This window comes from Erpetoichthys calabaricus, chromosome 13 (genome assembly GCF_900747795.2).
Source record: "Erpetoichthys calabaricus chromosome 13, fErpCal1.3, whole genome shotgun sequence".
Lineage (NCBI taxonomy): Eukaryota > Metazoa > Chordata > Cladistia > Polypteriformes > Polypteridae > Erpetoichthys > Erpetoichthys calabaricus.
In genome coordinates this window covers 78,718,566-78,744,666 of record NC_041406.2, presented here as the reverse complement: position 1 = coordinate 78,744,666, position 26,101 = coordinate 78,718,566, and the positions used below count along the sequence as shown (strand labels likewise).

The following is a 26,101-nucleotide window of genomic DNA, read 5'->3' as shown; positions in this document are numbered from 1 at the left end:
ACATTCGCTAAAATGTCACAACTAAACTGCACATTTACAATATTCTCAGTTGTCATGTTTTTTATTTTATGGTTATTCAAAGATTACATCAGCAATATTACTATAAATATAAATACATGTGAAGACGTAAATAGGTTCATTTTTCAATTTTATTTCGGATATCAAATATACATGTACTGTTTTCTAAATTTGCTTGTTAAGTAAAAATCACAATATAATTAACAAATACATGCCACTCTCCAGAAAGTGGCAGTTAATTTTAAAAACCAAAACCTTACAGATGAAACTAATCTCACAGGAGGAGAATGTACTGAGTCTTTCCCCCATCAATAACTACAAGCAGGGCCAAGTGGCACTGTCTGTCTCACATTGGTTCTCGCCTGTTGATGACTGCACGTGCAACTACTGGGAGGAGGGCTTGTTTCACCTTCAACAATATGTATGCAAATGGGGTATGGCTATCTGCATACCAGCAGTAACTGTCATTTTTTCATAAATGGTAGCCTGCTGCTAATTTGTGCATAAAAAGTATGCCTCTCCTTCTGTTCCTCCTTTCAGATCTGGAACTGAACATTCATCAGTGATAATACACATACACAAATAGTCAAATGGTGGCCAAACTCAGATAGGTGGCCATCTGGGTAACCTGTATTTACAGGGTACTTCAATCAATGGGGTGACACTCAGATGTGAGGATGAAAGGCCCTATTTATAGAACATAAATTTGGGTTTTTACTATTAAAGTCTGATCTTCACCACACAAGTTTGTGGAAATGTGCCATGACTCAATTAAAGTAGAGTTATCAAGACCTCAGAAAAAATGCTGTTGATGCTCACCAAGCTGGTAAAGGCCAGAAACCCATTTCTAAAGATTTCAGACACCATCAGACCACTGTCAGCCAGACTGTGTACTAATGGGGGAAATTCAGTACTATTGTTATCCTCCCCAGGAGTGGTTGATCAATCCAAGAGAAAGGTTTGTGACATTCCAGCATGTCACAATCAACCCCAGGGTAACATCAAAGTTCTGAAGGCCTCCTCTGCATTGACTGTTATTGTTTGTGAGTCCACTTTCAGAACAACACTGAACAACAATGTCAGGGCTGCAAGGAAAAAGCCACTAATCTCGAAGCAGAACACTGTTGCCTATCTAATGTTTTCTAAAGACGATGTAGATCAGTCAAATGGCTATTGGAAGAATGTCTTGTGTATGGATGAGTCAAAAATAGAACTTTTTGGCATGAAGAAGAAGCATTATTTTTAACAAAAAGCAAAGTTACATTTCAGTGTAAGAACCTTATTCCATCTGTAAAAGATGGTGGCAGAAGTATAATAGTTTGGGTCTACTTTGCTGCTTCTGGACCAGAATGGCTTGCCATCATTGATAAAACTATTCTGAATTGCACTAGCAATTTCTACAGGAACATTTCAGGGTATCTGTTCATGACCTGAAACTCAAGTGAAAGTGAGACATGCAGTAAGACAACACTAAACACACAAGCCATTCTATTAAAGAATAGTTAAAGCAGATGTAACTTCATGTTCTGGAATGGCCAAGTTCAAGTCAGGACCTTAACCTTATAGAAATGTTGTGGATGGTCATCAAGCAAGCAGTTCATGCAAGAAACACCACCAACACCCCTGAGTTGAAGCAGTTCTGAAAAGAGAAATGGGCTAATTTCTCCAAGCCACTGTGCAGGGCTGATCAGTAGTTACAGGGAATATTTAATTGAAATTATTGCTTCACAATGGGGACACTCCAGTTACTGAAAGCAAAGATTCACATATTTTTTAAACACACAAATATTGAATACTGGATCATTTACCTCAATAAACAAATGAACAAGTAGAACTTTTTTTTCATTTGTTTAGGTTTATTTTAACTAGTTTTAGGAAATATGTAAAAAATTGTTTTAGGTCATATTTATACAGAAATAGACACAATTCTAAAGGGTTCTCAAACTTTCTAGCCCTCCATACTGTATATTCATTCTTTGCCTCAGAACAAAATAAAATGGCACACTTTACTCTGAGATCATTGTGTAAAACATAAACTGAATTCATTGTTATTGTTCATTGACACTATTAGCATTACCTCAAATTTACATAAATGACAACTGCCTTAATAAATTCAGTCAGCCATCATCCAACCCGCTATATCCTAACACAGGTTCACGGGGGTCTGCTGGAGCCAATCCCAGCCCGCACAGAGCGCAAGGCAGGAACAAATCTCCAGGTAGGGCGCCAGCCCACCCAAGCCTTAATAAATTGTTAAGCTAAAATATTTGTAACTTAACCATCACCCATAAACATATTAGTTCTTCATACTGTTATTTCCCAAGTTATATGTTTTGGGAACAATAAAGAAATTAGAAAACTGCTGTAAGTTTGGTAAAAAAAATATATTAAAATGTACCAAGCAGTTATATGGGAATAATGTACTTTTTTCTTTTTAACAATTTTTTTCAATCTCGATTTTTACTCTACTTTTCCAGGTGTTCTAATTGTTTAATTAATCCATTATTTACTAATTAGTGGGTCTGACGCTAAAGTAGTTGCAGCCTTTGATTATTCACTGTTGTTTGCCTGGGTGACGGCTCTGCTCGTTTTTAATTGTCATTAATAAGACACAACGAGGGGGGGAAACTGCACAGAGAAAGGGTCAAATATAATAAAATCAACAAAAGAGAGTTAAGCATTAAAATCTACTGCAAAAGCAGAAATATTTGTAAATGTCTTATAAATGTAAAAATCAATGCTGCTGTGCTTTTCTGAATGTAGAATAAGAGAAAAAAAACCAGTTAATTAAATGAGATCAGTGCTATCAGGTGTTGTCACTGACTATGAATCTGATTGGAACAAAAACCTGCAGCCACAGGGGGTCCCCAGGACTGAGTTTGGAAAGCACTGGTTTGAAATACTAAACTCAAACTTCAAAATTTTCTGCATTCTTTCTGAGTGACAAAGTTGCTTATGAACTCAAGTTAAGATACTAACATGTAAACTTCTCCTCTCATATGTGTTTACCTTTTAAGTGTTTTAGCGGAATAACAAGAAATTTCTAAAAATAATCACCTTACCTTTTTAAGTAACCATTAAACAGACTGTAAATCTCTAAATTGCATTCTGAATTTACATATATAATATTATATAATTACATATAATATTATATATATTTATTTATTTATGCATTTTATTTATAGGGGGCACTTTACATTAGCAGTAAATATCAAAGTGCAACATAAGTTTAAACAAAGGCAAGGCAAGATAAAAACAGAGATAAAACAACAATAATTATAGTATTCTTGTTAATAAACTTTCCTAAATTGAAAAGTCTTTAGCCGTTTTTTAAAACAGCTCACAATCTGCTGTGTTCTTAGGCTCTCTGGTAGGGCATTCCAGAGGCGTGGAGCAGTGGCTGCAAAGGCTCGGTCTCCCATTGTATGAAGTTTGGTCACAGAGGGGCGATGGCGATAGGTATTTGTAAAACGGAGGTTTCTTGTAGTGGATTGTAATAAAAGGAGTTCTTTTAAGATATTGTGGAGCATTTCCATGGATACACTGGTGAGTAAACAAACAGAGTTTGTATTTGATACGGAGATGGATAAGGAGCCAATGATGTGACCAAAGGATTGGTGAAATGTGTTCATATTTCCGCACCCTCATCACGATTCTTGCAGCCATATTTTGAATTTGTTGGAGCTTTTGAAGGCTCTTGTTGGGTATCCCGATGAGGAGTGCATTACAATAGTCCAGTATGGATTAGACAATGACATGAACCAGCTTTTCAGCATCACATAGGGAGAGGTAGGGACGGAGTTTGGCTATGTTTCAGAGATGAAGGAATGCAATTTTACAAAGGTGATGGATATGTATATCAAATGACAGATGGGAGTCTAACTTGACACCCAGATTTGTAACAGAAGGGTAGAGGGTAATGGTACGATCAGAAAAGGAAATACAATTTACAGAGGAACGATGTTGATGGGGGGTGCCAATTAAAAGAGCTTCAGTTTTGGTGCTGTTCAGCTTGAGGAAGTTCTTGGACATCCAGGCCTCAATCTCATCCAAGCAAGAGGAAAAAGTTGATGGAGGTGTAAGAGAAGTTGAATCCAGTCTCACATAGAGCTGCGTATCATCGGCATAGCAATGGAATGAAACTCCATGCTTGCGGATGATGTGACCCAGGGGTAGTATATAGACATTAAAGAGGGTCGGCCCAAGGACTGATCCTTGTGGGACCCCACTGGTGACAGTGTGGGTATGAGATTTAGCATTCCCCAAGGCCACATACTCAGCCCAATGTGTAAGATAGGACTCAAACCACTCCAAAGCAATGCCAGAAAGTCCAATTGTATAGTGAAGACGATGAAGGAGAATATTATGATCTACCATATCAAATGCAGCTGTAAGGTCCAGGAGGATAAGGAGTGATGGAGAGCCCTGGTCAGCAGCCATCAGGAGGTCATTGGTGACTCTGACCAGGGCTGTCTCTGTGTTGTGAGAAGTTCGGAAACCAGACTGAAATTTTTCAAACAGATTCAAGTTTTTGAGGTGATCCTGAAGCTGATCCCAAACAACCATACAACAACAAGATAGATAGATAGATAGATAGATAGATAGATAGATAGATAGATAGATAGATAGATAGATAGATAGATAGATAGATAGATAGATAGATAGATAGATTCACAAATCAGGTTTAGAGCTGCACAAATACACTTGTATAAAGCAATGTTTATATGTGAAAGTGTAGAAACAGTCTTTTAAAAGTCCCGCAATGAATCACTTATGAAGGTTTTTAACTACTGTGAGATATCAAACTTCTGCAAAGCCGTAACTTATCCAGCACTTGTCAAAGCAGAAAGTGAAACCTAACTTGAAACCTGAACTGATTTCAGTATTTAGTTCCATTACTAACCATACAAAATACTTATCAAATATCTGTTTTCTAAATACTTAGGAATTTATATGATTTAACACAATAAAAAATCTATTGAAAAAAGTTTGAGAATAATGTAATAAAGTGTCTATTAATTAGGCAAATTTATGGTTTACAGTTTACTAACCGTGACAGTAAATAAATATGCAGATACAAACAATGTTTTTAAAAGGTCTTTCTTTACCTAGCCAGCATATATTGGCCCAGATTCAGTACTTTTATAAACAAAAGAGAGTATTGTTTTTAAACTAAATTAATTCAACAATGTACCTAACACAGTATTTTCACTAAATCATAAAATTAAGACAAAGGCTAGTTAATGTGACGATGCTGTATATTAAAAAATGTTATCTAATGACTGAAAAGCTCTAACAGGAAGACATTTTAAAACGTCAACAGCGTGATATATAGTGCATACAGTGTATCTGAAAATTTTCATCCAAAATTGTTTGCTGATTTTAAGCCAGCATTTGGAAATATCAACAACAACAACAATAGTATATTTATCTAATAAGCTTGTCAAGTAGGTATGTAAATGCTTACCTGATTATTTCTGGCATCACTGCTGATAGTAGAGGCTTCATTCTGGCAACAACAAATACACAAATGCCTTAATATGTCAGTAAAATGCATTAATACTCTTCATATACAGTATATTATGATGAAGTAAAAATAACATCACTCTAATTGAGAGTTAGCAAATTATACCAATGTAAATATTGTATACTAAAGCAATAATAAATGTTATTTTTCTGTTCAACAGTGGGACCACAAGGTACAAAAGATTTAATCACATTTAAACATCTAAATTAAAGTTTTAAAACTTTATAATAACACTGAGAGAAAACTGTAACATATACACTACAAAATTATGGTAACATTATGACTTAAAACAGACCCATTTTTATTTTATTTTTGAGACATTGAATCAAAAAGAAATCAAATTAAAACATTGCCCTGCAGCATGTAAATATTTCCCTGCTAAATATAGAAAAGCACCCTTAAAACAAAGTTGACACTCATTGTAATTAATAAGTAGCAGCAAGAGAGAAATGCCAACAAATATCAAAAATATTACTTTATTTGAATAGAAAAGCAGACAGAACAGATCCTAAAACTGCCTTGTAACATTAAGAATACTTTGTCTTGAATTACCTTTATTATATGAAAACCATCACAACACACATACACAGAAATTCAGTGCAAACAGAAATGAACTTGTATTTGTATGGGCCCAGATGCACATTCTACAGGCACAATCAAAAAATATTCATTATTTTCTAAAAGATTTTTTGAACCACTGAATCAGAATATCTGCTGAAATTTTTATTTATTTTTAACCACAAAGCTGTAGGTGATATGAATTTTTATGATAATATGTAATAAATCAGAATGGATTTTGCATTTTTTATTATCACAAAAAACAGTTTTTTAAGACACTTACATATCATTATGATCATAAAATGAATAAGTAAAATGCCCACAATATAATATTAGGTTGAAATTTGAAATAGGTTGTACACAACAGTGCCTTGTAACTGACAATCCATATTGAATAAGGTCTTGATTAAAACATTTTGCAGTTAAAACAATTTCAAAAGTTTACAATAGATAATTTTTGATAATATAAATGTTTATGGTTTTCACAGCAGCATCACTAATTACAGCTAATATTTATTAAATAATAATGTGTTTGTGTGGTTTGAAATCATTTGAATTTTTTGAGTTGTAATTCCACATCCAAAGCTCAGTGTAAAATTGTAACTTGTGTTCCTAATATAGTAAAGTTAAATGTAAATACACTTTACAATACTAGAATACATAATAAACACAAACATAACAGAATTAGTACAGAGTGATATGTCATTAGTTACTCATATATATATAAGCTTGAACTTGAGAAAATGATTCCATATTCCACCAAGATGCAGAGCAGAATGCACAGCATTATACCAGCAGCGTGTAAAACAGACAATATTGACCTGGCAAAGACAAAGACAGCAGTGTGTCATTACCTTAAAGAACATTCTTTTTATCAACAATCTTACCAGTGCTGAGACACATACAGTTTGATGCTCATTACCATTGGATACCTGATGTTCAGAGCATTTCAGTGATGTATAGTTGTCTCTGATTGGTCATTCATATTAAAATATAGTTGAGGAAGTCCTAGAAAAGTTACAAAATGCTAGTGATATGGAATATAAGGACCATGAGTCAGATTCTGATACCCAAAGGCTGTCTGCTGCATGTTCTTCCTATGTTAACTTTCGGAACAGTAATCTTCCATTTTTAACATAGAGTACCGGCAATGTACCTACTCTCAATTTCATGTGGAGATCATCCCCCTTTCCCTGAACTCGATCAAATGTCAGTAAATCATGATATGCAGACTTTCATGGGGGACTGACCTTTGATCAATTGTACTCTAACTGCAGTTGCTCGAGTTTTACATGGGAACCACCACCACCAATTGATAGAATATCACTGTTCCATTGCACTGTTTTGTATATGCCAGATTTCAACTTGCATACTTAACTTGTTACGGCCCTTGCCTACTCAACTTGTTATAGCCCTTGTGTGAACGTCTTAGGGGTGTGTGTGTATCCTCTTAGAACTGAGTGCCGCATTTGACACCATTGATCACAATATTCTTAAAAATTGCCTTAGTCAATGGGTGGGCCTCTCTGGTAGTATCTTAAATTGGTTTGAATCCTACCTGGCAGGTAGAAAATTCTTTGTTAGTTGTGGTAATTACAACTCAAAGACACATGATATTCTATATGGTGTTCCACAAGGCTCTATCCTGGGTCCGTTGCTCTTCTCAATCTACATGCTTCCGTTAGGTCAGATTATCTCGGGGCATAACGTGAGTTACCATAGCTATGCTAATGACATGCAGCTGTATTTATCAATAGCGCCTGACGACCCCGACTCTGTTGTTTCACTAACACAATGTATTACTTGTGTTTCTAAATGGATGAATAGTAATTTTCTCAAGCTAAATAAAGAGAAAACAGGAATTGTACTGATTGGCAATAATGGATATAATGAGGTTATAAGAAACAAACTTGAAGCATTACGATTAAAAGTCAAAATAGAGGTAAAGAATTTAGGGGTAACTGTTGACTGTAATCTGAACTTTAAATCGCATATTAATCAGATCACTAGGACAGCATTTTTTCACTTATGAAACATAGCAAAAGTTAGACCTCTTATATCATTGAAAGATGCTGAGAAATTAGTTCACGGTTTTGTTTTCAGTCGACTAGATTACTGTAACGCACTCCTCTCAGGGCTACCCAAAAAAGACATCAATCGATTGCAACTAGTGCAGAATGCAGCTGCTAGAATCCTAACTAAGAAAAGAAAATCTGAGCACATTTCTCATTCAGAATTGACTTTAAAATACTGCTTATGGTTTACAAAGCCTTCAATAATCTCGCTCCATCTTATATATCGGAATGTCTGACACCTTATATTCCAAATCGTAACCTTAGATCCTCAAATGAGTGTCTGCTTAGAATCCCAAGAGCTAAACTTAAAAGAAGTGGTGAGGTGGCCTTCTGCTGTTATGCACCTAACATCTGGAATAGCTTGCCAGTAGGAATTCGCCTGGCTAACATAGTGGAGCACTTTAAAAAACTACAGAAACACATTACTTTAACATGGCTTTCTCATAACTTCAATTTAGTTTAATCCTGATGCTCTGTATATTCAATTAATTATCATAACTATTCATGGTGGCTCTAAAATACGTACTAACTCCTACTCTCTCTTCTGTTTCTTGTCCCGGTTTTCTGTGGTGGTGCCCTGCAACACCACCACCTAATCAAAGCACCATGATGTTCCTACATTGATGGATTAAAAGCCAGAAGTCTACATGACCATCATCATCAGGTCCTTCCATGAGAACCCTAAAATGCAAAGAGGACTGTTCATTTATGTGAGGTAGAATGCCCAGAGGGGGCTGGGCGGTCTCATGGTCTGGTACCCCTGCAGATTTTATTTTTTTCTCCAGCCATCTGGAGTTTTTTTTTTTTTTCTGTCCTCCCTGGCCATCGGACCTTACTCTTATTCTATGTTAATTAGTGTTGTCTTACTTTAATTCTTACTTGGTCTTTTTTTCATCATGTAAAGCACTTTGAGCTACATTATTTGTATGAAAATATGCTATATAAATAAATGTTGTTGTTATGTATGTATGTAAGTTATGTTACCCGGCTTCACTAATTCTGATTTCATTAGACAATGGGTGTCACTTATAGTGCAGTTGGTTAACTGGGTGTATCAGAAGTACTGTGAAACTAAGTGCTTGTCTGTATACAATAGTGGAAGGATTTTTAAAACCAGGGTCAACATTATTGACAGGCAGTATGTTGCAGTGATTAAGGCCTTGGACCTAAAACCTCAAACCCTGAGGTTGTGGGTTCAATTCCTGTTACTGTTATTGTGTGACCATCAACGAGTCACTTCACTTGCTTGTGTTCCAATTCGAGAAACCATACAAATTTAACCAATTGTGTCTCAAATATTATAAGCAGCTTTGCACAAAAGCATCAGTCAAATTGTAAGTAATAATATTATTAGATTATTGGAGCTGCTTATTCCTAAACATTCACAATTATAAATGAGTAAAACATTCCAAAATCAGATCAATTCTTGCTGTTTTCTGCTTTACCTACTGACTTGACCTTTGTTGATGGTCATTGCAAAAAAAAACATTTTACAGGAAGGTGTATTCATTTGAATTCAAATAGGGAATCAGCTATGTTCCATCTATACTGCGACTGTCTCACAGCACTTTTGAACTGTAGTGCAACTGTACCAGCATAAGTGAAGAATTAATGTAGCTGTTATTTCTCGTTTCATACTTTGATAATGCTCATTGTTTATGTACTGGTGTTTTGTTAGAACAAATTTTCTAGCTGTATTTACAATCTAATAAACAATAATTAAAGAGTGCTGAAGCACAGTGCATGAAAAATTAAGACACACATAACTTGTGATGTAAATATGTAACATGTACATGTGATATAAACAGATTGTGTCTATTGGCTCATTCATTTTTGTTGGACTGTACTGAACAAATGCTATATGCTCAGAAAGTCTTAATAAAATAAAAGTTGAACAACATCAGTCAATTTTTACTACAGATCTACAATGCCTATAAAAAGTATTTACCCCACTGAAAGTTTTCACATTTTATTGGTATACAACATTGAATCAAACTGGATTTAATTTGGTTTTTAATTTGGCTTGATCAACAGATTTCTGCAAAGTAGTCTAAATTAATCTGGCCAGGTTAAAAAAATTTATTAAATTTTAAATTTTGCTAACATTCTTACTTAATGCTGCTCTGGTACCATTAACACTTAGTGGTTAATCTCTCATTCCCATTTTAGGTAGTTAGGTCATTTGTGCCCATTCTCCCTATTTACAATTTTACATGTGAGTTGTCAGTGAGTGTGTTTTACATGCACGCATATCCGGGATGAGGTGGGTAACCCAGTTAAGGCAGAAACCTGATTTCTTAAAAAAAGTGTGTTTACATGTGCAAGTAATCTTCTGGACTTCTCTATTAGCAAAATGATGTGCAAAAAAAAAGTAAAACATCATCATTGGCTCCCGTGAATCTCTTAAAAAGCATGAAGCCTGTCATAATTTTCTTGTGTTTTATAAATATTTTAGTTCTTCATGTGGTCTAAAATAAATAACATTCATCACTTTCTTATATCCTCGATCTTAACCCACCCATTATTCATGGTTTGAACACTAGTTGCCAAATCTCACTATTTCAATATATCTATAGAAAAAAGCAGGATTAAAACTGATGTGACACTTTATTAATATGTTTCTGCTACTAGGCTACATGCAGTACACTCTTCTGTTTGGCTTGGCTTGCACCCAGTGCTGCCTCGGAAAACAACAGTACAGGTATTTTTACTTCAATAAAATAAGTATTGCATTAGGCTACTCTTTATTTTAATAAGTAATTGGAGTACGCAAGGCACATTAATTTTTATGCATTACCTTACTGCTCCGGAGATTGTGCTGCTGAACTTAAAACTGTATGTTCAGCTCATTGATATAAATTTACTGATTTCTGAAATATTGAGACAGATTATTTCAGCTAGGAGAATAATACAAATGTCTGAACATTTGCTTTAGGAAATGTATCTTGAGGATGCTTATACCCATGGCTCCTGGATGAACATAAGCACAGGCCAACGGACAAGCACATACAAACAAAATTCTTAAATGTAACCTAGTTAAGGGATTTACATGGCCAAATAACTGGGTTACTCATGGAGAAATCGATGTCTGCTAACCAGATTTCTCAGACAGCCCTGGTTTCTCTAACCGGAAAAATAGTTTACATGGCACTTTAGAAACCAGTTTTCAGTGAATAACAGGGTCATTAAAGTGCATGTAAACACATTGAGTGATAAAACACATACGTACAGTGCTGGAAACAGATGATACATTACTGGATTTCACAATACTCCTCAAGGCTGAATGAGTTTACAGCAGTTTGAAGAACAGCATTTTCATTTTCCTACCAGAATCCCTGTAAAATGCAGTCCATCCTGAGTGAACAAACAACAGCTTTTAAATATGGTAATATGAATCTACAGGAGCAAAGTAGGTAATGATCCATAAACAGCCAGAATAACATATCAGAATAGTTTCTAATTGTAGGCTAATACGTCCAGCCCAAGCTGTACATGGCATGCCGTGGTATGGTATACAGACAATGTCAAGTTTATTTATAATAAAAAAAAAAACACTCATTCTGCTAGACTTTTGTCACACACCAGGGGCCTCATGTATAAATGGTGCGTACGCACAGAAATGTTGCGTAAGAACGTTTCCACGTTTAAATTGCGATGTATAAAACCTACACTTGGAGTAAAGCCACGCACTTTTCCACGGTACCTCATACCCTGTCATACGCAAGTTCTCCGCTCGGTTTTGCAGACTGGCGGCACCCAGCGTCAAAGCAGTGCTACTGTTCCTGTGTGGTTACTCTTTCTTAGATCCATATCCACGATGGCTGCTTTATCAAATACACTGAAATTAACCGCATATTGTTCATAAATTTAATGCATCTGATTGTAATTAACCTGTAACAATATAATGGTCCACAGAATAGTCAAACTATTCTAAATACCATAACTGCTTTAGCGTTGTTACTCTCACTGCACCTTCTTCTTCTTCTGTCAGCTGCTCCCGTTAGGGGTTACCACAGCGGATCATCTTTTTCCATATTACTCGCACTGTACCACTCGGAGTATTTATATCACTGTATCTGAGTGTGAATCACTGATCTACAGCGATCGGAAAGAGAATTATCGGTATACAGCATCAAGCACTAGCTGCCTCAGCCATTCGCTATTTGAACTGCTCTCATCCGACCAACGCTTCACAGCCTTTCCTGTTCGGACCTCGCGATTCACAAACAGTTTCATCCCAAGAACTATACACACACACAATCAGTCCATCAAGTGCTCCTTATAGACCTGTTTGTACTTGCAAGTTACCGTGAGGTAATTGTACTTATGATACAGATATAATATTGCACAACCTGAGCCACTTTATAAAGCGCATATTTACATATGATGAAGATATCATTTTTAAGATGAAATACAGAAAAATATGTTGATTATATTATACAGATAAAACTTTAACTTTAACTACACGGTGCCGCAGCGCTAGCAAACTTGAGCTTCGTTCATGGTTTGTTCCTGCCTCACGCTGTTTTCATGCTGTGGCTGGCGCGACACTGGAAGGATAGATGGATAGAATAATTAAACATTACGAAGATATTTCGATGTTCCTTAAAAGTTTTGAAGAATCAGTGTTCTAAGCCAGGGGTAGGCAACGTCGGTCCTGGTGAGCCGCAGTATGTGCAGTTTTTTGTTCCAACCCAGTTCCTTAACGAGAACTCAATTATTGCTGATGAAGCACATATTGCTTAAGTGACATTTTGATGCTTCATTTTAGTGGTCTCGCTTGTTAAGGTTCTCCAACCTTAATTGCTTATTTCAATCTTAAACTGCTGCATTCAGTGTTTTAATTGCTCCTTATTAGCAATAAGATGTAAAAGACAAAGCAGCCAGCAGTTCTCCAGCTAGCTTTTTTCCAATTACATCTGTGTGTGTTCATCATGCACGGTTTGATTTAATAAAACACTTAATAGAAAAATGTGACAGACTGAAAATGATCTGTTTTAGGCTTCATATCATTTGGATGATATCCTTGGAAAGGAAAAAAATCTACGATATAAGAGCCTTACATTGCACAGACTAACAAGCCATAAAATTAAATAAGGTCTGAGATTGGCAATGATTGGTTTCTAATTAAGCAATTGGGTTGGAATGAAAACCTGTAGCCACTGCGGCTCACCAGGACCGACGTTTCCTACCCCTGTTCTAAGCTAACAGATGGCTTAATGTCTATAGAGCTGATTGTGTGGCGATTGGGTATTTGAAGAAAGAAAAGTAAGGACAGGAATTGGGGGTTATTACGTTTGAAAAATACAGTACTTCTGTAATAAAGCATTTCATTGAACGTCGCGCATGGCGCAGCAAGCATCTTGATGTAATACATGAACAATCACTGCGCCACCGTGTTCCCATGTTTAATAACATGCTTTAACTCTTTAATACTTCTCAGTATTTTAATTACTCAGAGAGCTGTAATATTACGAACGTAATGGATTCTGTGTCCTGTTGGAGGAAGAGCACGTAGTGATTTGGGCACACAGAGCACAACGAAGATCAAATACACAACAAAGCATTTACGGTGCTACTTTAGTTACGATGGAATTTGAGAAACTAGTAAATTAAACGATTTTAAGATGAAGTTTATGATGTTCTACTTTCATGACAAAATAAACTACGTGATTAAAGTGGAAATTTCGAGATTAATGTTGACATTTCGTGCTTTTTTCACACTGTGTGCCTTTTTTTTTCACTGTACCCTAATAAGCTTTCATATGACACTCAGATGGTGGGCTACGAGTCACCTTTTCACGCCGACTTTGATATGTGACAACTTTTTTATTTCGGGCACTGTGCGACTTTGTGAACTTGAGCTTTTGAGTTTCTCCGACACGCTATGTCACTCGATCAACTTCCTTTTGTTGCTTATATAACTGTTTAGACCAACAAATAGTACGTTTTTCTTTGCTTCCATTTGGTATTCGCTGAAATTCTTCTATTTTTCCTCGTACTTTTGCCATTGCCTTTTCACAGAACGCTGGGCTTAAGGTCTATTTATATTGATTTGCATATTCAAAGAGGTGTAATTCTGGGAGGAGTTGGGGCGGGACAGCAAGCGCATGCACATGCGCTAATTTCCACGCTGAGCGGGATTTATGTAGCGGAAGAACGTGGAAGTTGGTGAACGCACAGATTCCTGCATCTGGATTTTTCTGTGAGTAAGCATATTTCGGCTTTTGTGCTTACATCATGTTATAGTGCGAATTCTACGCATGGCGTTATGCATGAGGCCCCAGGCCTTTTTAGGAAAGCAGAAGTAACAGGGATAAAGGTATGTAGCTGCACCTTCCCCCACTTGCATTCCAAACTAAGTGAGTAAACTACAGCTGGTACCAGGATCTGCTTGGACTTCACTTGATAATAAAGATGTAAATAAAGATGCCCCTCTGTAGACCTCTTGAGACACGAAACAGACCCAAACAAGGACAAAGACCTATAATTCAAGGCATGACAACTAAGATGGACAGAACAATCCACCTATTAGTAAATCCTGACTTTGTAACTGGAAGTGACTTTAATCCAATCAGAAAAAGGCTCAACTTTCCTTTAAAACCACTTGTACCCCTTCTCTTGATGTTGTGGAATGCCTCTCTCTGAAATATTCGCTGGACACTCACTGAGCTCCCTAGAGATTCTCTCAGGAACCTTTTATGAGATTCCCTTCTAAAACCTAAAAAGTTATGAGCCGTTCTATCTCTTGGAGAGCTGAACCTGACAGCTGCGATCCAGTTAACCAAGCCAAACAGTGAGCCATCTTAAGGCTGAGAAACAGCCATCACTTTAAGAAGTGAACTTCAGCATCTACACTCTTATGCCAGAAAGAGAAATGCTTTTCTCTAGGATGCAAATGGCACAGCAAAGGGCCTAACAGTAGAAAGCAAGCTGAGAAAGCAGCAGCACAGCACTGAAAAAGATCAGGCAGCAAAGAGAACAAGTACACTCCAACACATGAAGAATCTTTCACTTGAACCCAGAGCAACAACAAAACAACAACTCCGCACGTCATGGGACATCATCCATAAAGATTTGGCATCGTAAACTATCGGTGCCAAGATTAAGTAGAACTCTAAATATCAGTAAACAGTCTGCCTATATGTTATATAGTTGTCTGTCTAGTCTACCTGTGTCAAGTCATATATGTCAATATATGTATGCAGTTATCATATTTCTATACAACTTATTTTTATCAATAAATTACATTACTCTGTTTCTTGAAACAAGTCTGCCTCAGGTGACCATGATACAAGTCTAAAGGACAGAAACCTGCCTCTTAAAACACAGAAAGGTTCAGTAATTAAAGTAGGAGCCTTGCTGAATTATTGGATTAATCCTACATTATTATGGCATCCTTCTGGACAGTTGTCTTATTGATTATTAATAATCAAAAATTCTTACAGTTCTCTGTTCCTGAGGGAAATATGGTGACACCAATGGCTACAATTATGTTCTTGCTGGCATGAACTAGTTTGCTGTCAGATAGTAAAGTGTTAGCCAAGCATTTCAAGTTTTTGGTCAGCGTTATCACTAACAGTGTAATTTGGTTCAACCAGAAAACTACAATAATCAAGTTGTGTCACTAATGCACCTCCCTCCTCTGTTATCTCAGTACATTTGGCATGCCATCATCAGAAGTAATTTGCATTTTATATAAATGTATAATAAAAAGTTTATTTACAAAGTGAATCATTGTATTGTATGGGAACTCTTATGAATGCAAGGTCAATTGAAAATATTTACATAGTACAGAGGCAGGCAATGTGAGAATCTAAATTCTATCCAGAATTGCTGAGTGGTGAGATTTAAAATCTGTGTTTTTCTGTGGCTTGTTTTGAAAAACTTAATTCTTACAATGGTCCCAGTTAGTATTCCAAGTATGGACAATTGCAAAGAACTTTCATGAAAACAAAATGCCTGATTGATAATGGTCAATAAGGCTCCTGTTTTTTTTCCTCTTAAACAATGGGATATAGTTTACAATACCTTATTTACATATTATTTTTTTCTGATACTATAAAAGTTAATATTGAAATTGCCTCCACAGAATCATCAGTACCATTTCTAGGTTGGTGCTGTCCATATGATCACGGTTAACAAAGAGTGAAATGTTGTTTTTCCACATCTATTAAATGCTGAAATTCTCTTAATACTTGTTTTTGAAGGGTTGTATTCATTTTGAATTAGCACACAAGGAGATAGTTTATTGATGGCTTATTAATTTGCAACAAACTAAACTAAAATGAAAAGAAGAAGAAAAAAAAAAATTTTCTATACATTATATTATGTCATGCCGCTTAATGCTTTGGAACCACAAAGATTATTTTATGGTTGGACAGAGGAAACTGTCCACATCTACATAAGCATATTTTCATTTATTAAGAAAAGAAATAGTTAATCATTTCCAGAAATTCAAAGAAATATTTCACTGATACCATGTAATGCTTTAGGCCTATCATTGAACATAAACACACAATGGTCCACACCCTGCTTCTACTTATTGGTCAACAGTATGAAAAAAAGAGTCTGTCTAATGTCCCATTCACACTTATCTAAGAGTCTATGCTAGGGAAGTAAGGTTAAGAGACTTATAAGAATGTTTCAGTTTGCATAATGGTGCATATGAATGTTTTTGTTGCACCCTTAAAAATGGGACTCAACCTCTGACTCTTGGGACATGGACTGTCACATCTCTTGCAGGGAAGGAACAGGAGTTGGTGGGGAAGGTGAACTTCTACCAACTAGATATAGCTGGGCTCACATCCACCCCCTCATTTGGTTCTGGAACCAAACCACTCAAAAGAGGCTGTATTCTCCTGTATTATGAAGCTGCCTGGTGGAACCGTGTTAAGTAAGAGTGGGTTTCTTATTGAACCCCTGCCTGTTCAATGCATTGTTGGAGAGACCTGGGGACAGCCACCCTGATCTAAACCCAAGAAATGTTTTTAGACTCTGTTCTAGGTATGGTTTGCCCATAACAAACACCATATTCGAACATAAGGCGGCTCATAAGTGTACTTGATACCAGAGAACCTTGGGTCAAAGATCTATGATCAATTTCGTAAATCGTATCATCAGATTTGCAGTGATATGTTCTGGATACTCAGATGAAGAGAGAGGCAGAGCTGGTCAACTAATCACCAGCTGGTAGTGACTTGGGTCCGATGGTGAGGGAAGCGCCTGGGCTGACCTAGAAAGCCCAAGCAAGTAGCTAGAGTGGACTAGGAACGTCTGGGGGAGGCCCTTGTCCAGAAGACTTTCAACTTCAACTACCAGATGACCTTTTCCCGCATTTTGAGGAGCTCATGAACCTGATGGACATGCCCTCTGTGGAGGAGGCAGAGCCAGAAGCTGATGGGAGATCAATGCCCATTTTCCTGAGGGAGGTCACTGAGGTAGTTAAGGCTCTGGAAATTGTTGGGCTGCCATGGCTCCCATGACTTTTCAATGTTGCATGGCCATCAGGAGCTGTGCCTCTGGAGTGGCAGACTACAGTGGTGGTCCTCATTTTTCAAAAGAGAGACAAGAAGGTGTGCACTAACTATTTGCAAATTACACTCCTCAGCTTCCCCGGAAAAGCTTATGCCTGGCTAATAGAAAGGAGACTTGGCCCAGTTGTGGAGCCTCAGATCCAGGAGTTGTAATGTAGATTCTGTCCAGACCAGAACGGTGTACTAGCTCTTGATTTGCCAGTCAATCTTCGTCCCTACACTCACCTATGTTCATGTGCTCTGATTTCTTTCACATTTGTCTTACTAAACTTGGAATATAAAAGTTTACAAAAAAAAATTGCCAGTTTCTGACTGCAAATTAAGAATTTCATATTTGTAGCATGAATTTGAAAAAATTGAAAATACCACAATTTATACTGTAGATAGTACAAACAAAAATCAGTTATTATAAACTTTATTAAAAATAATATATAAGGGTGAATATTTATAGCATACTATTCTAATAATAATGGAAATGTATCGCTTACTGTAGTTGTTTAGCATGTTTCTTATTCTTGGGCCGATACTTTTAGTTTTACATATTTTATATAAATTTTACCATGAAATAAATTGTACCACATGAATATATTCTTTAACCGTATATAAAATTTAACTAAGTTAGTAATACTAGTGGGCAACAATCTATACTTGTGTTTAATTTCCTTTCAATTGTGAACTCAAGTGAGTGTGACAATTAATTAACTTAATTAGACTTACTTAATTATGCTCTTTCACAGGTCAACATGTGGAGCTACTTAGATTAATAGCAAGGCTTGTAAAATTAATCTTCTTGAATAATGGTAATGACATCAAGTCATGTATTAAATGCTCTTCTGTAAATGATCATACAGGGAGGAAATAGCCATATATATGTGCACAGAACCATCTTACATTATAAAAATTACAATGTGTCAAAGCAATTAACAAAAATGTGCTATATTTAAAGATAATGAACAAATTAACATCCTGTGAGGATTTCCAATAAAAATTTACATTGGTTGTAAGATGGATACTGTAACTACAAAACTGATATGTTTGTTAAGTTGTAACAATAAAGTAACTCAACAAAGATGACAAATCAAAATATGGTATTAACTTAAAAATGTACTTTAATGTTGGAAAAAAAAATCTAAATTAAGACCACAAATGGTTAAACAATACCCTACCATATACAATGTCTACACACTAAATTATGCTCAGTTTTAATTTTACTAAATCAGAATGCTTTTGAAATGTAAAAATCATTCCCTTCACAGTGAGACAGTAACAGTGTGACCTTTATTAATATAAAGATCCCAACTTATGTTTTAAATCCTCATAAGCTGCTTCAACAGGGCTTTTTACTAATGACTACCAACTTATCAACTTGAGGTACTAATAGTACTATTAAAATAAAAAGTGATAATTAATATTTTATTTGAAAATTATTTTGCAATTACACAATGATCAGGATAAACACATAAAGGAAAAGATTACCAAAATGTACTTATGTTTGAATATCATGTCAAAGTCTAATACAACACAGATAGAATCCACCTTTCTTGTGTTTTTTTTGCATGACTTTCCTATTTTTTACTCTGAAGTGAAATATATTATTTCAAACAAAATGTACTAATTGATGCTACAAATAATGATCAAAGCAACAATTAAAGACAGTAGTACATGTTTACATAATCTACATAAGACAATGAGGCCTAATATGCAAATTTTTGCTTGTATAGCACATGGTTCAGTCCTGTCACTGACATGCTCTGTGACCTTGAACAATTAAACTTCATTAAGTTCTTACTGCATAATGGCGCATTAAATACAATTTTATTAACTTATGCATGTGCATGTGTAAGTACCATATCTTTAAAATACTTTGAAAAGACAGTCACTATGAAAAGTGCTATATAGAGTAGACCACCGCAAAGTTGTGGTTCAGAGTTCGAGGCCTCAGTCATTCACTGATTTTTCCTTAGAACCTATCTAATAATTATTAGCAGAAACCGCAAATATCCTCTGCAATTTTTATGGCTTTTTTCGTGGCAATACTGTAATGTAGAGAGACCAGGAAGCAACTGTAGCAGAAACGTGGCTTGGGATGGTGAAAGTAGCCAATAGAATTTGAAACTGCAACTCCCAGCAGTCCCTGCAGTGGCTCTGATTGGTCTTCTGCTGAGGGTGCAGGGGCTGTTGGGGTCAAAGGATGTCAGCGCTGCTTTTACAAAGGGGGTCGGTGACCAAAAGCAAAAAAAAAGTTTTTGTAATTTGTGTTTCAAGTTCCTGTCTCTCTGCCTGCCTTCTGTTGGGTTACCTGTACTTATTCGTTTTGTCCTGGGTTGTTTCGTGTTTGGCATCTGCATTGTCTGCTGTCTGCCTGTGTACATGAGGACTGTAAGTGTATTCATGGCCATCCTGCAAAGAAAGGAGCGCACCTGAACCCGTCTTCACCATTTCAGCAACTAGCGGTAGGACTATCTTTACATTCCCATTCAACGTGCAGATCTCTGGACTATCAATTTTCATTATTACATTTCATCCGTTGCCATTTTTCATGATTTACTGTGTGTGTTTTGTTGGTGCTTTGTTGTATTTAATGTGTAATCGCTGTAAGGGGAACAGGGGTGGTATTGTTGTTTTCATTTATTTCATTTGTTTTCGATACATTCTTTATTTGCTGTTTGATTACCGGATTGCTTTGTTTTTGTCTCTATTTGTGAGTGCGTGTGGGTTGAGTCAAGGCTGGGTGTGTCCCTGGAATCTCCACCATAAAAATAAATTAATCGCCGTCTTAGACAGTGTGAATCTTAGCGGCACCGGACCGCTACAGCATTATTCATTTCTCCTTGCTGCTGATTGACTGTGATGCATCTCCAGCTGACTGTTCTTGTGTTTTCTGTTTTGTTCCTCTTAACCCTTAACACTAGAATTACCAGAGCCTACGAAAAAACTCGTAGATCCATCCCACCTTAAATCGCTTCTTAAATCCGTCCGTACCTCTCCGCCAGCGTCTTTTGTCCTCTAAATGTGCCGATAAATACAAGCTGCAAGCTGCCGGCTATTCCATCCCCCTACCAACTTAGAACGTGCACGAACTTCTCCCAGCTCATGCCTTGATTGATTATCTGGGAGTGAAGTGGAGTTTTAGAGTGGAAATAATAGATCAATAAATTCTTCCATGGTGTCAGTTGCACCTTATACATATTGTTCCAGTAGTTTTTAAAATAGTTTTTACAGTTCATTAGCAGTGTGTAAAATGATCAGTGTTGCAGTAATTGTGATGCTCTTTGCATGGAAAAAATGCGTTCCATTAAAATTTCACTTTTTCTTTGTGAATTGTGACGTTTACTTAAAGTGCAGCAAAAACGTATTTGGCGTCCAGGGATGCATTAACCCCCAAGTATGTGGCAGAATAAGGGTTAAAGCCCCAAGATGCCGCCGAAAGGCCCTGCACCTTCTAAGGCTTCTGGCAATGAAAACGCGCTTGCAAGAACTACAGTACATATAGCAGTAACATCAGTATTTTACATTCTAGCACTGCGGGAGACATAGCAGTACAGTATACAGGTTTACCTTTACATTCTTTTTTTTAGGTAATATATTAAGCGGAGTTTGAAATTAAATTAAAGTGTTTTGGGAGGAATATTTAGGGTTTAAACTATAAAAATAGGCATTTTCTTAACCACATCCAAAATTCGCGGGTGCTCTAGGAACGTAACCCCCGCGAATTCTGGGGGTGTACTGTACATCTAAGATTACTTCTGTAAATGATTAGTTAAACCAAAAAAGGTCTTAGAGTATCTTTGTGATTATTTTCATTTAAGATTAATTTGTGCTAAGATGAATAAATTCATGTCCAGCACCAGACAACCTTTGGTAGGGTTCAAACAAGTTTGCAAAAAGAAATAAAGCATTAGTGTTCACATTTTGCTGCGGTGGGCTGGCACCCTGTCTGGGGTTTGTTTCCTGACTTGTGCCCTGTGTTGGCTGGGATTGGCTCCAGCAGACCCCTGTGACCCTGTAGTTAGGATATAGCAGGTTAGATAATGGATGGATGGATGGATTATAACCATACACTCTGCCAATGGTGCTTCCTCCAAATTCACATTGAATACAATAAATGAATTACAGTTTTCAATTATTCTGTTCTGTTACACTGTAACTTATTATTTTAATTTATAATGGTGTTCAATCAAAGTTATTTAACATATTTAAAACAATGTACATGTTTGATTTAAATAATTATGACATGTAATTGAAAATGTGAAGAAAGGGCTGAAAACTATTCTAAACATTGTGGATTTCAGTTAATATAAGCTTTTGACAGAGCATTGTAAATCATGTTTTATAAGCTGATACAACAAAATCATACACAGAATAAAGATAACTAAACCTTTAACCATATAATATGCATATCAAACTCACCATAGGCATAACGATATGAAGGAAACAAAAAAAACAAAAACAAATCACAGTCTTCCAAGATCTTATGGTATACAATATATTACGAAAACACTACAACTGCACAGATTCCTCTGATATTCTTAAAAATACAGTTTTACACAGTACATACACAGTTCTCTTACTGAATTTCATTTGTAAACATATTCATTAATAATTCAGTCAAAATAAGTAACATCTTATGAAGAATATGCTATCTTGTTTCACAACAGAATATTTATAAAATGTGTAAATATATTTACAGCTGTTCCAAAGGCTAAAACACATACTCAGCATCTACTGACAATGATTATGTGAATGAAAGTGAATACAAATTTGACAGATGACAATGCACATTACACATTTACCAAATAAATAGCGTGCATTTGCCAATACTGCTAATTTAGATAACATCAGACTTGCAGTATCTAAAATAAAGTCCGTAATTCGCATCTTGCCAATCTTTTAAAGTGGAGCTATATTTTCTATATGTAACATGAATCAAATGCAAAACAGTTACCTTGGTAAATGTACTACTGGGCTTTATCTTTTACAAAAAATATTGCTTGGGAATCAAAGATAACATGAAATGGAGTACTGCAAAATGTATACTGAATGTCTTTCTGCTGCAAATCAAGTTTTTTGCACACACCTTAAGAGGTAGCAAGGGATCCATTTTTATTTTGCTTGCAAACAAATCAAGTTCACAGATGGAAGCATACCAATCAATGCAGAAGCAGTTTCATGTTTTATATTCCTCGTCAAAATGGCTAAATGTGTTATGGTAATGTTCCTGTTATCGTATACTTCATCACTTACCAAAGTCCAAATGAATATTATGCAAACCATAAATTAGCTTTAAACAAGCACTGCATTGCTATATAACTGGCTTTCAAATTAAAGATTTACCAGTATATTACAGGGTGCTGTCATTCTATTACTTAAATCAATTCTGCATTGCCTGGGGTATAAGGGAAAATGGATGCAGTCTTCATTTACGAAAGGTTTATCTCCAAAGCCAGGCTGAGAAAACAAGGCTGCAGCAATGAATTGAACCAAACTGTAATAAGCACTTTATCAAAAGTCATATAACACTAAGACTGTTTGTTGTTTTCAGGCTTTAACACAATATTAATTCTTCCAAAAATAGAGAAAGAATTGTTAAATGACTCATTCTTACATTAAAGAGCAACTGCAATTATATTTATAGCTACTGCACTGCATTAATTTACTAGTTAAACCGGAAAGGCAATACAAAATAAATACAGAACATGACACCCAGCAAATTACTAGTAAGGATAAACTGTTTCAAAGGTATACCAAAATTTTTTAAACCAAAAACAAATGCTGATTGCCAACATTTTACATTTATTTCATAGATAGATAGATAAATAGATAGATTAGTTACCATTGCTTTAATATCTTGGCAAAAACAAATGATTTCCATATCAAAACAGTAATCTCAACAAATCAACAATAAATATGATTTTAAATTCTCACTTCAAATGCATGTTTAAAAAATTTTGTTAAATAAAATTAAATTCAAACTGTAAATAGTACGTTATTTCTGCTATTTTGTTACTAACAAAATAAAATGTAATAGTGGGATAACTGTAAATAAATTAATTTGAGAAGAAATGATTTAATATCTGAAAAAAAAACAAAACAAGGAAAAAGACTCCATAAACGTGGTTAAGCTAAATAACCTCACAGGAATAAACTAAGCAGTTATAAATTTAACATTAATGCCAATTCATCAATTTTTTAATAAGCTTACCCAGTTTAGACTGGCCCTGGCCAGTGCCCTTCAAATTAGCACTCATAATGGATTAATCTGGAGATGGCAATTAACATAACATGCTGGTTTTTGGAATGTGGGTGAAAATTCTACACATAGACTTACAGAGTGCAAATACACAGGCAGTGCCTGAGCTAGAATTTACACCATGGACTATAATGCTGTCAGTTTCAAGTGCTAAGTACAGTTTTATTGGACACCTGATGCCACCTCCACAATAGTAGGTTGTATTTTGTAACCATTTTTTTTTTATTTCAGGGACTGTTATTTAAAACAAAACAAAAAAAAAAAACTGTTGAAATTGGTAATGGGAATTATTTACTTCAACAATATGGGCTTTAGAACATATGACATGCCAGTTGTATTGGACCAACAACATTGGTATTCAGTTTAGGTTAAGCTAATAAAGTGAAACACTTGTCAAAACAATTATAAATATTTAATAACTTTTACTTATTTATCATTGCAATGTTTAGAGATAAAATATAAAAATGCCAAATATAAAGAGCACTTAATATAAATATGGCAGACCTCCATTATGATTTTGTTACAGCCTAGGATAGACAATAAATTAAACAATCACTACAGGCCAAACCAGATATTAAACATTAATAGCTCAAAATGTATGCCTGTGACCACTGAGAAAGTCATACAATGAATAATAGTTTATTGCTGGTAGTCTAATTAATTTATTCATGGGTGGCACAGGTTTGAGTGCAAACATCAAAATTAAAGCAGTTAGACAAGAAGAGGGTCAATGGATTGTGTCAACTTTCATAACAGGGTTAAACCAGAAACAAGAGCAAAAGAAACAGATTCTGCACCTGTAATTCTTAAATTAAAAAATGCATTTTTAAATTCTTTTTCACAAATATTCCTTTCTATATTATTAGGTAAAGCTCAGGTGGACAACTCTTTGAACCCCTTGCTCTTTAATAAGATAGCATCTGACATGGAATCAATGAAAATAAAACATAGCATCCACACAGAATGATTTTATCAACAAGGTGACAAAAAGACAGAAGCAATATAATTTTCAAAAAGAAACGACAAAAAGTAAACTGCAGAGGACTCTAACACTACCCCATAAAATACTACTGCAGCTCGTATTTTGGAGGTATGACATTTGTCTGTATTTATACTAGTTTGAATACTAGTTGCAATCACGGGCTCAAAGATAGTATGATAACGAAAGCTCATTTGTGTAAATGTTTTCTTTGGGCATGCACTCTGTGCCTTTTATATATACAGTACTGTGCAAAAGTTTTAGGCAGGTGTGAAAAAATGCTGTAAACAAAGAATGCTTTCAAAAATGGAAGTGTTAATCATTTATTTTCATCAATCAACAAAATGTAGTGAATGAACAAAAGAGAAATCTAAATCAAATCAATATTTGGTGTGACCAGCCTTTGCCTTCAAAACAGCATCAATTCTTCTAGGTACACTTGCACACAGTTTTTGAAGGAACTCGGCTGGTAGGTTGTTCCAAACATCTTGTAATCCCAGACACACTCGATGATGTTGAGATCAGGGCTCTGTGGGGGCCATACCATTACTTCTTATTCTTATTTATGCTGAAGATAGTTCTTAATTACTTTGGCTGTATGTTTGGGGTCGTTGTCCTGCTGCAGAATAAATTTGAGGCCAATCATACGCCTCCCTGATGGTACTGCATTATGGATAAGTATCTACCTGTATTTCTCAGCATTGAGAACACCATTAATCCTGACCAAATCTCCAACTCCATTTGCAGAAATGCAGCCCCAAACGTTCAAGGAACCTCCACCATGCTTCACTGTTGCCTGCAGACACTCATTACTGTGCCGCTCTCCAGCCCTTCGACGAACAAACTGCCTTCTGCTACAGCCAAATATGTCAAATTTTGACTCAACAGTCCAGAGCACCTGCTGCCATTTTTCTGCACCCCAGTTCTTATGTTTTCGTGCATACTTGAGTCGCTTGGCCTTGTTTCCACGTCGGAGTTATGGCTTTTTGGCTGCAACTCTTCCATGAAGACCACTTTTGGCCAGACTTCTCCGGACAGTAGATGGGTGAACCTGGGTCCCACTGGTTTCTGCCAGTTCTGATCTGATGACATTGCTGGACATCTTCTGATTTCGAAGGGTAATAAGCTTGATGTGTCTTTCATCTGCTGCACTAAGTT

At 35.9% G+C, this 26,101-nt stretch overlaps 1 protein-coding gene across 3 annotated transcripts in view; it reads right to left on the bottom strand.

Annotated features, from left to right (window-relative positions):
* phf14 (PHD finger protein 14) overlaps nt 1-26,101 on the bottom strand; it is a 299,338-nt gene that overhangs the window by 10,824 nt on the left and 262,413 nt on the right. For all 3 annotated transcript variants that reach the window (XM_028817150.2, XM_028817152.2, XM_028817151.2), the window contains one exon: nt 5,486-5,527. In XM_028817150.2, the coding sequence (XP_028672983.1) occupies nt 5,486-5,527 (42 nt within the window). The remainder of the gene's footprint in view (nt 1-5,485; nt 5,528-26,101) is intronic.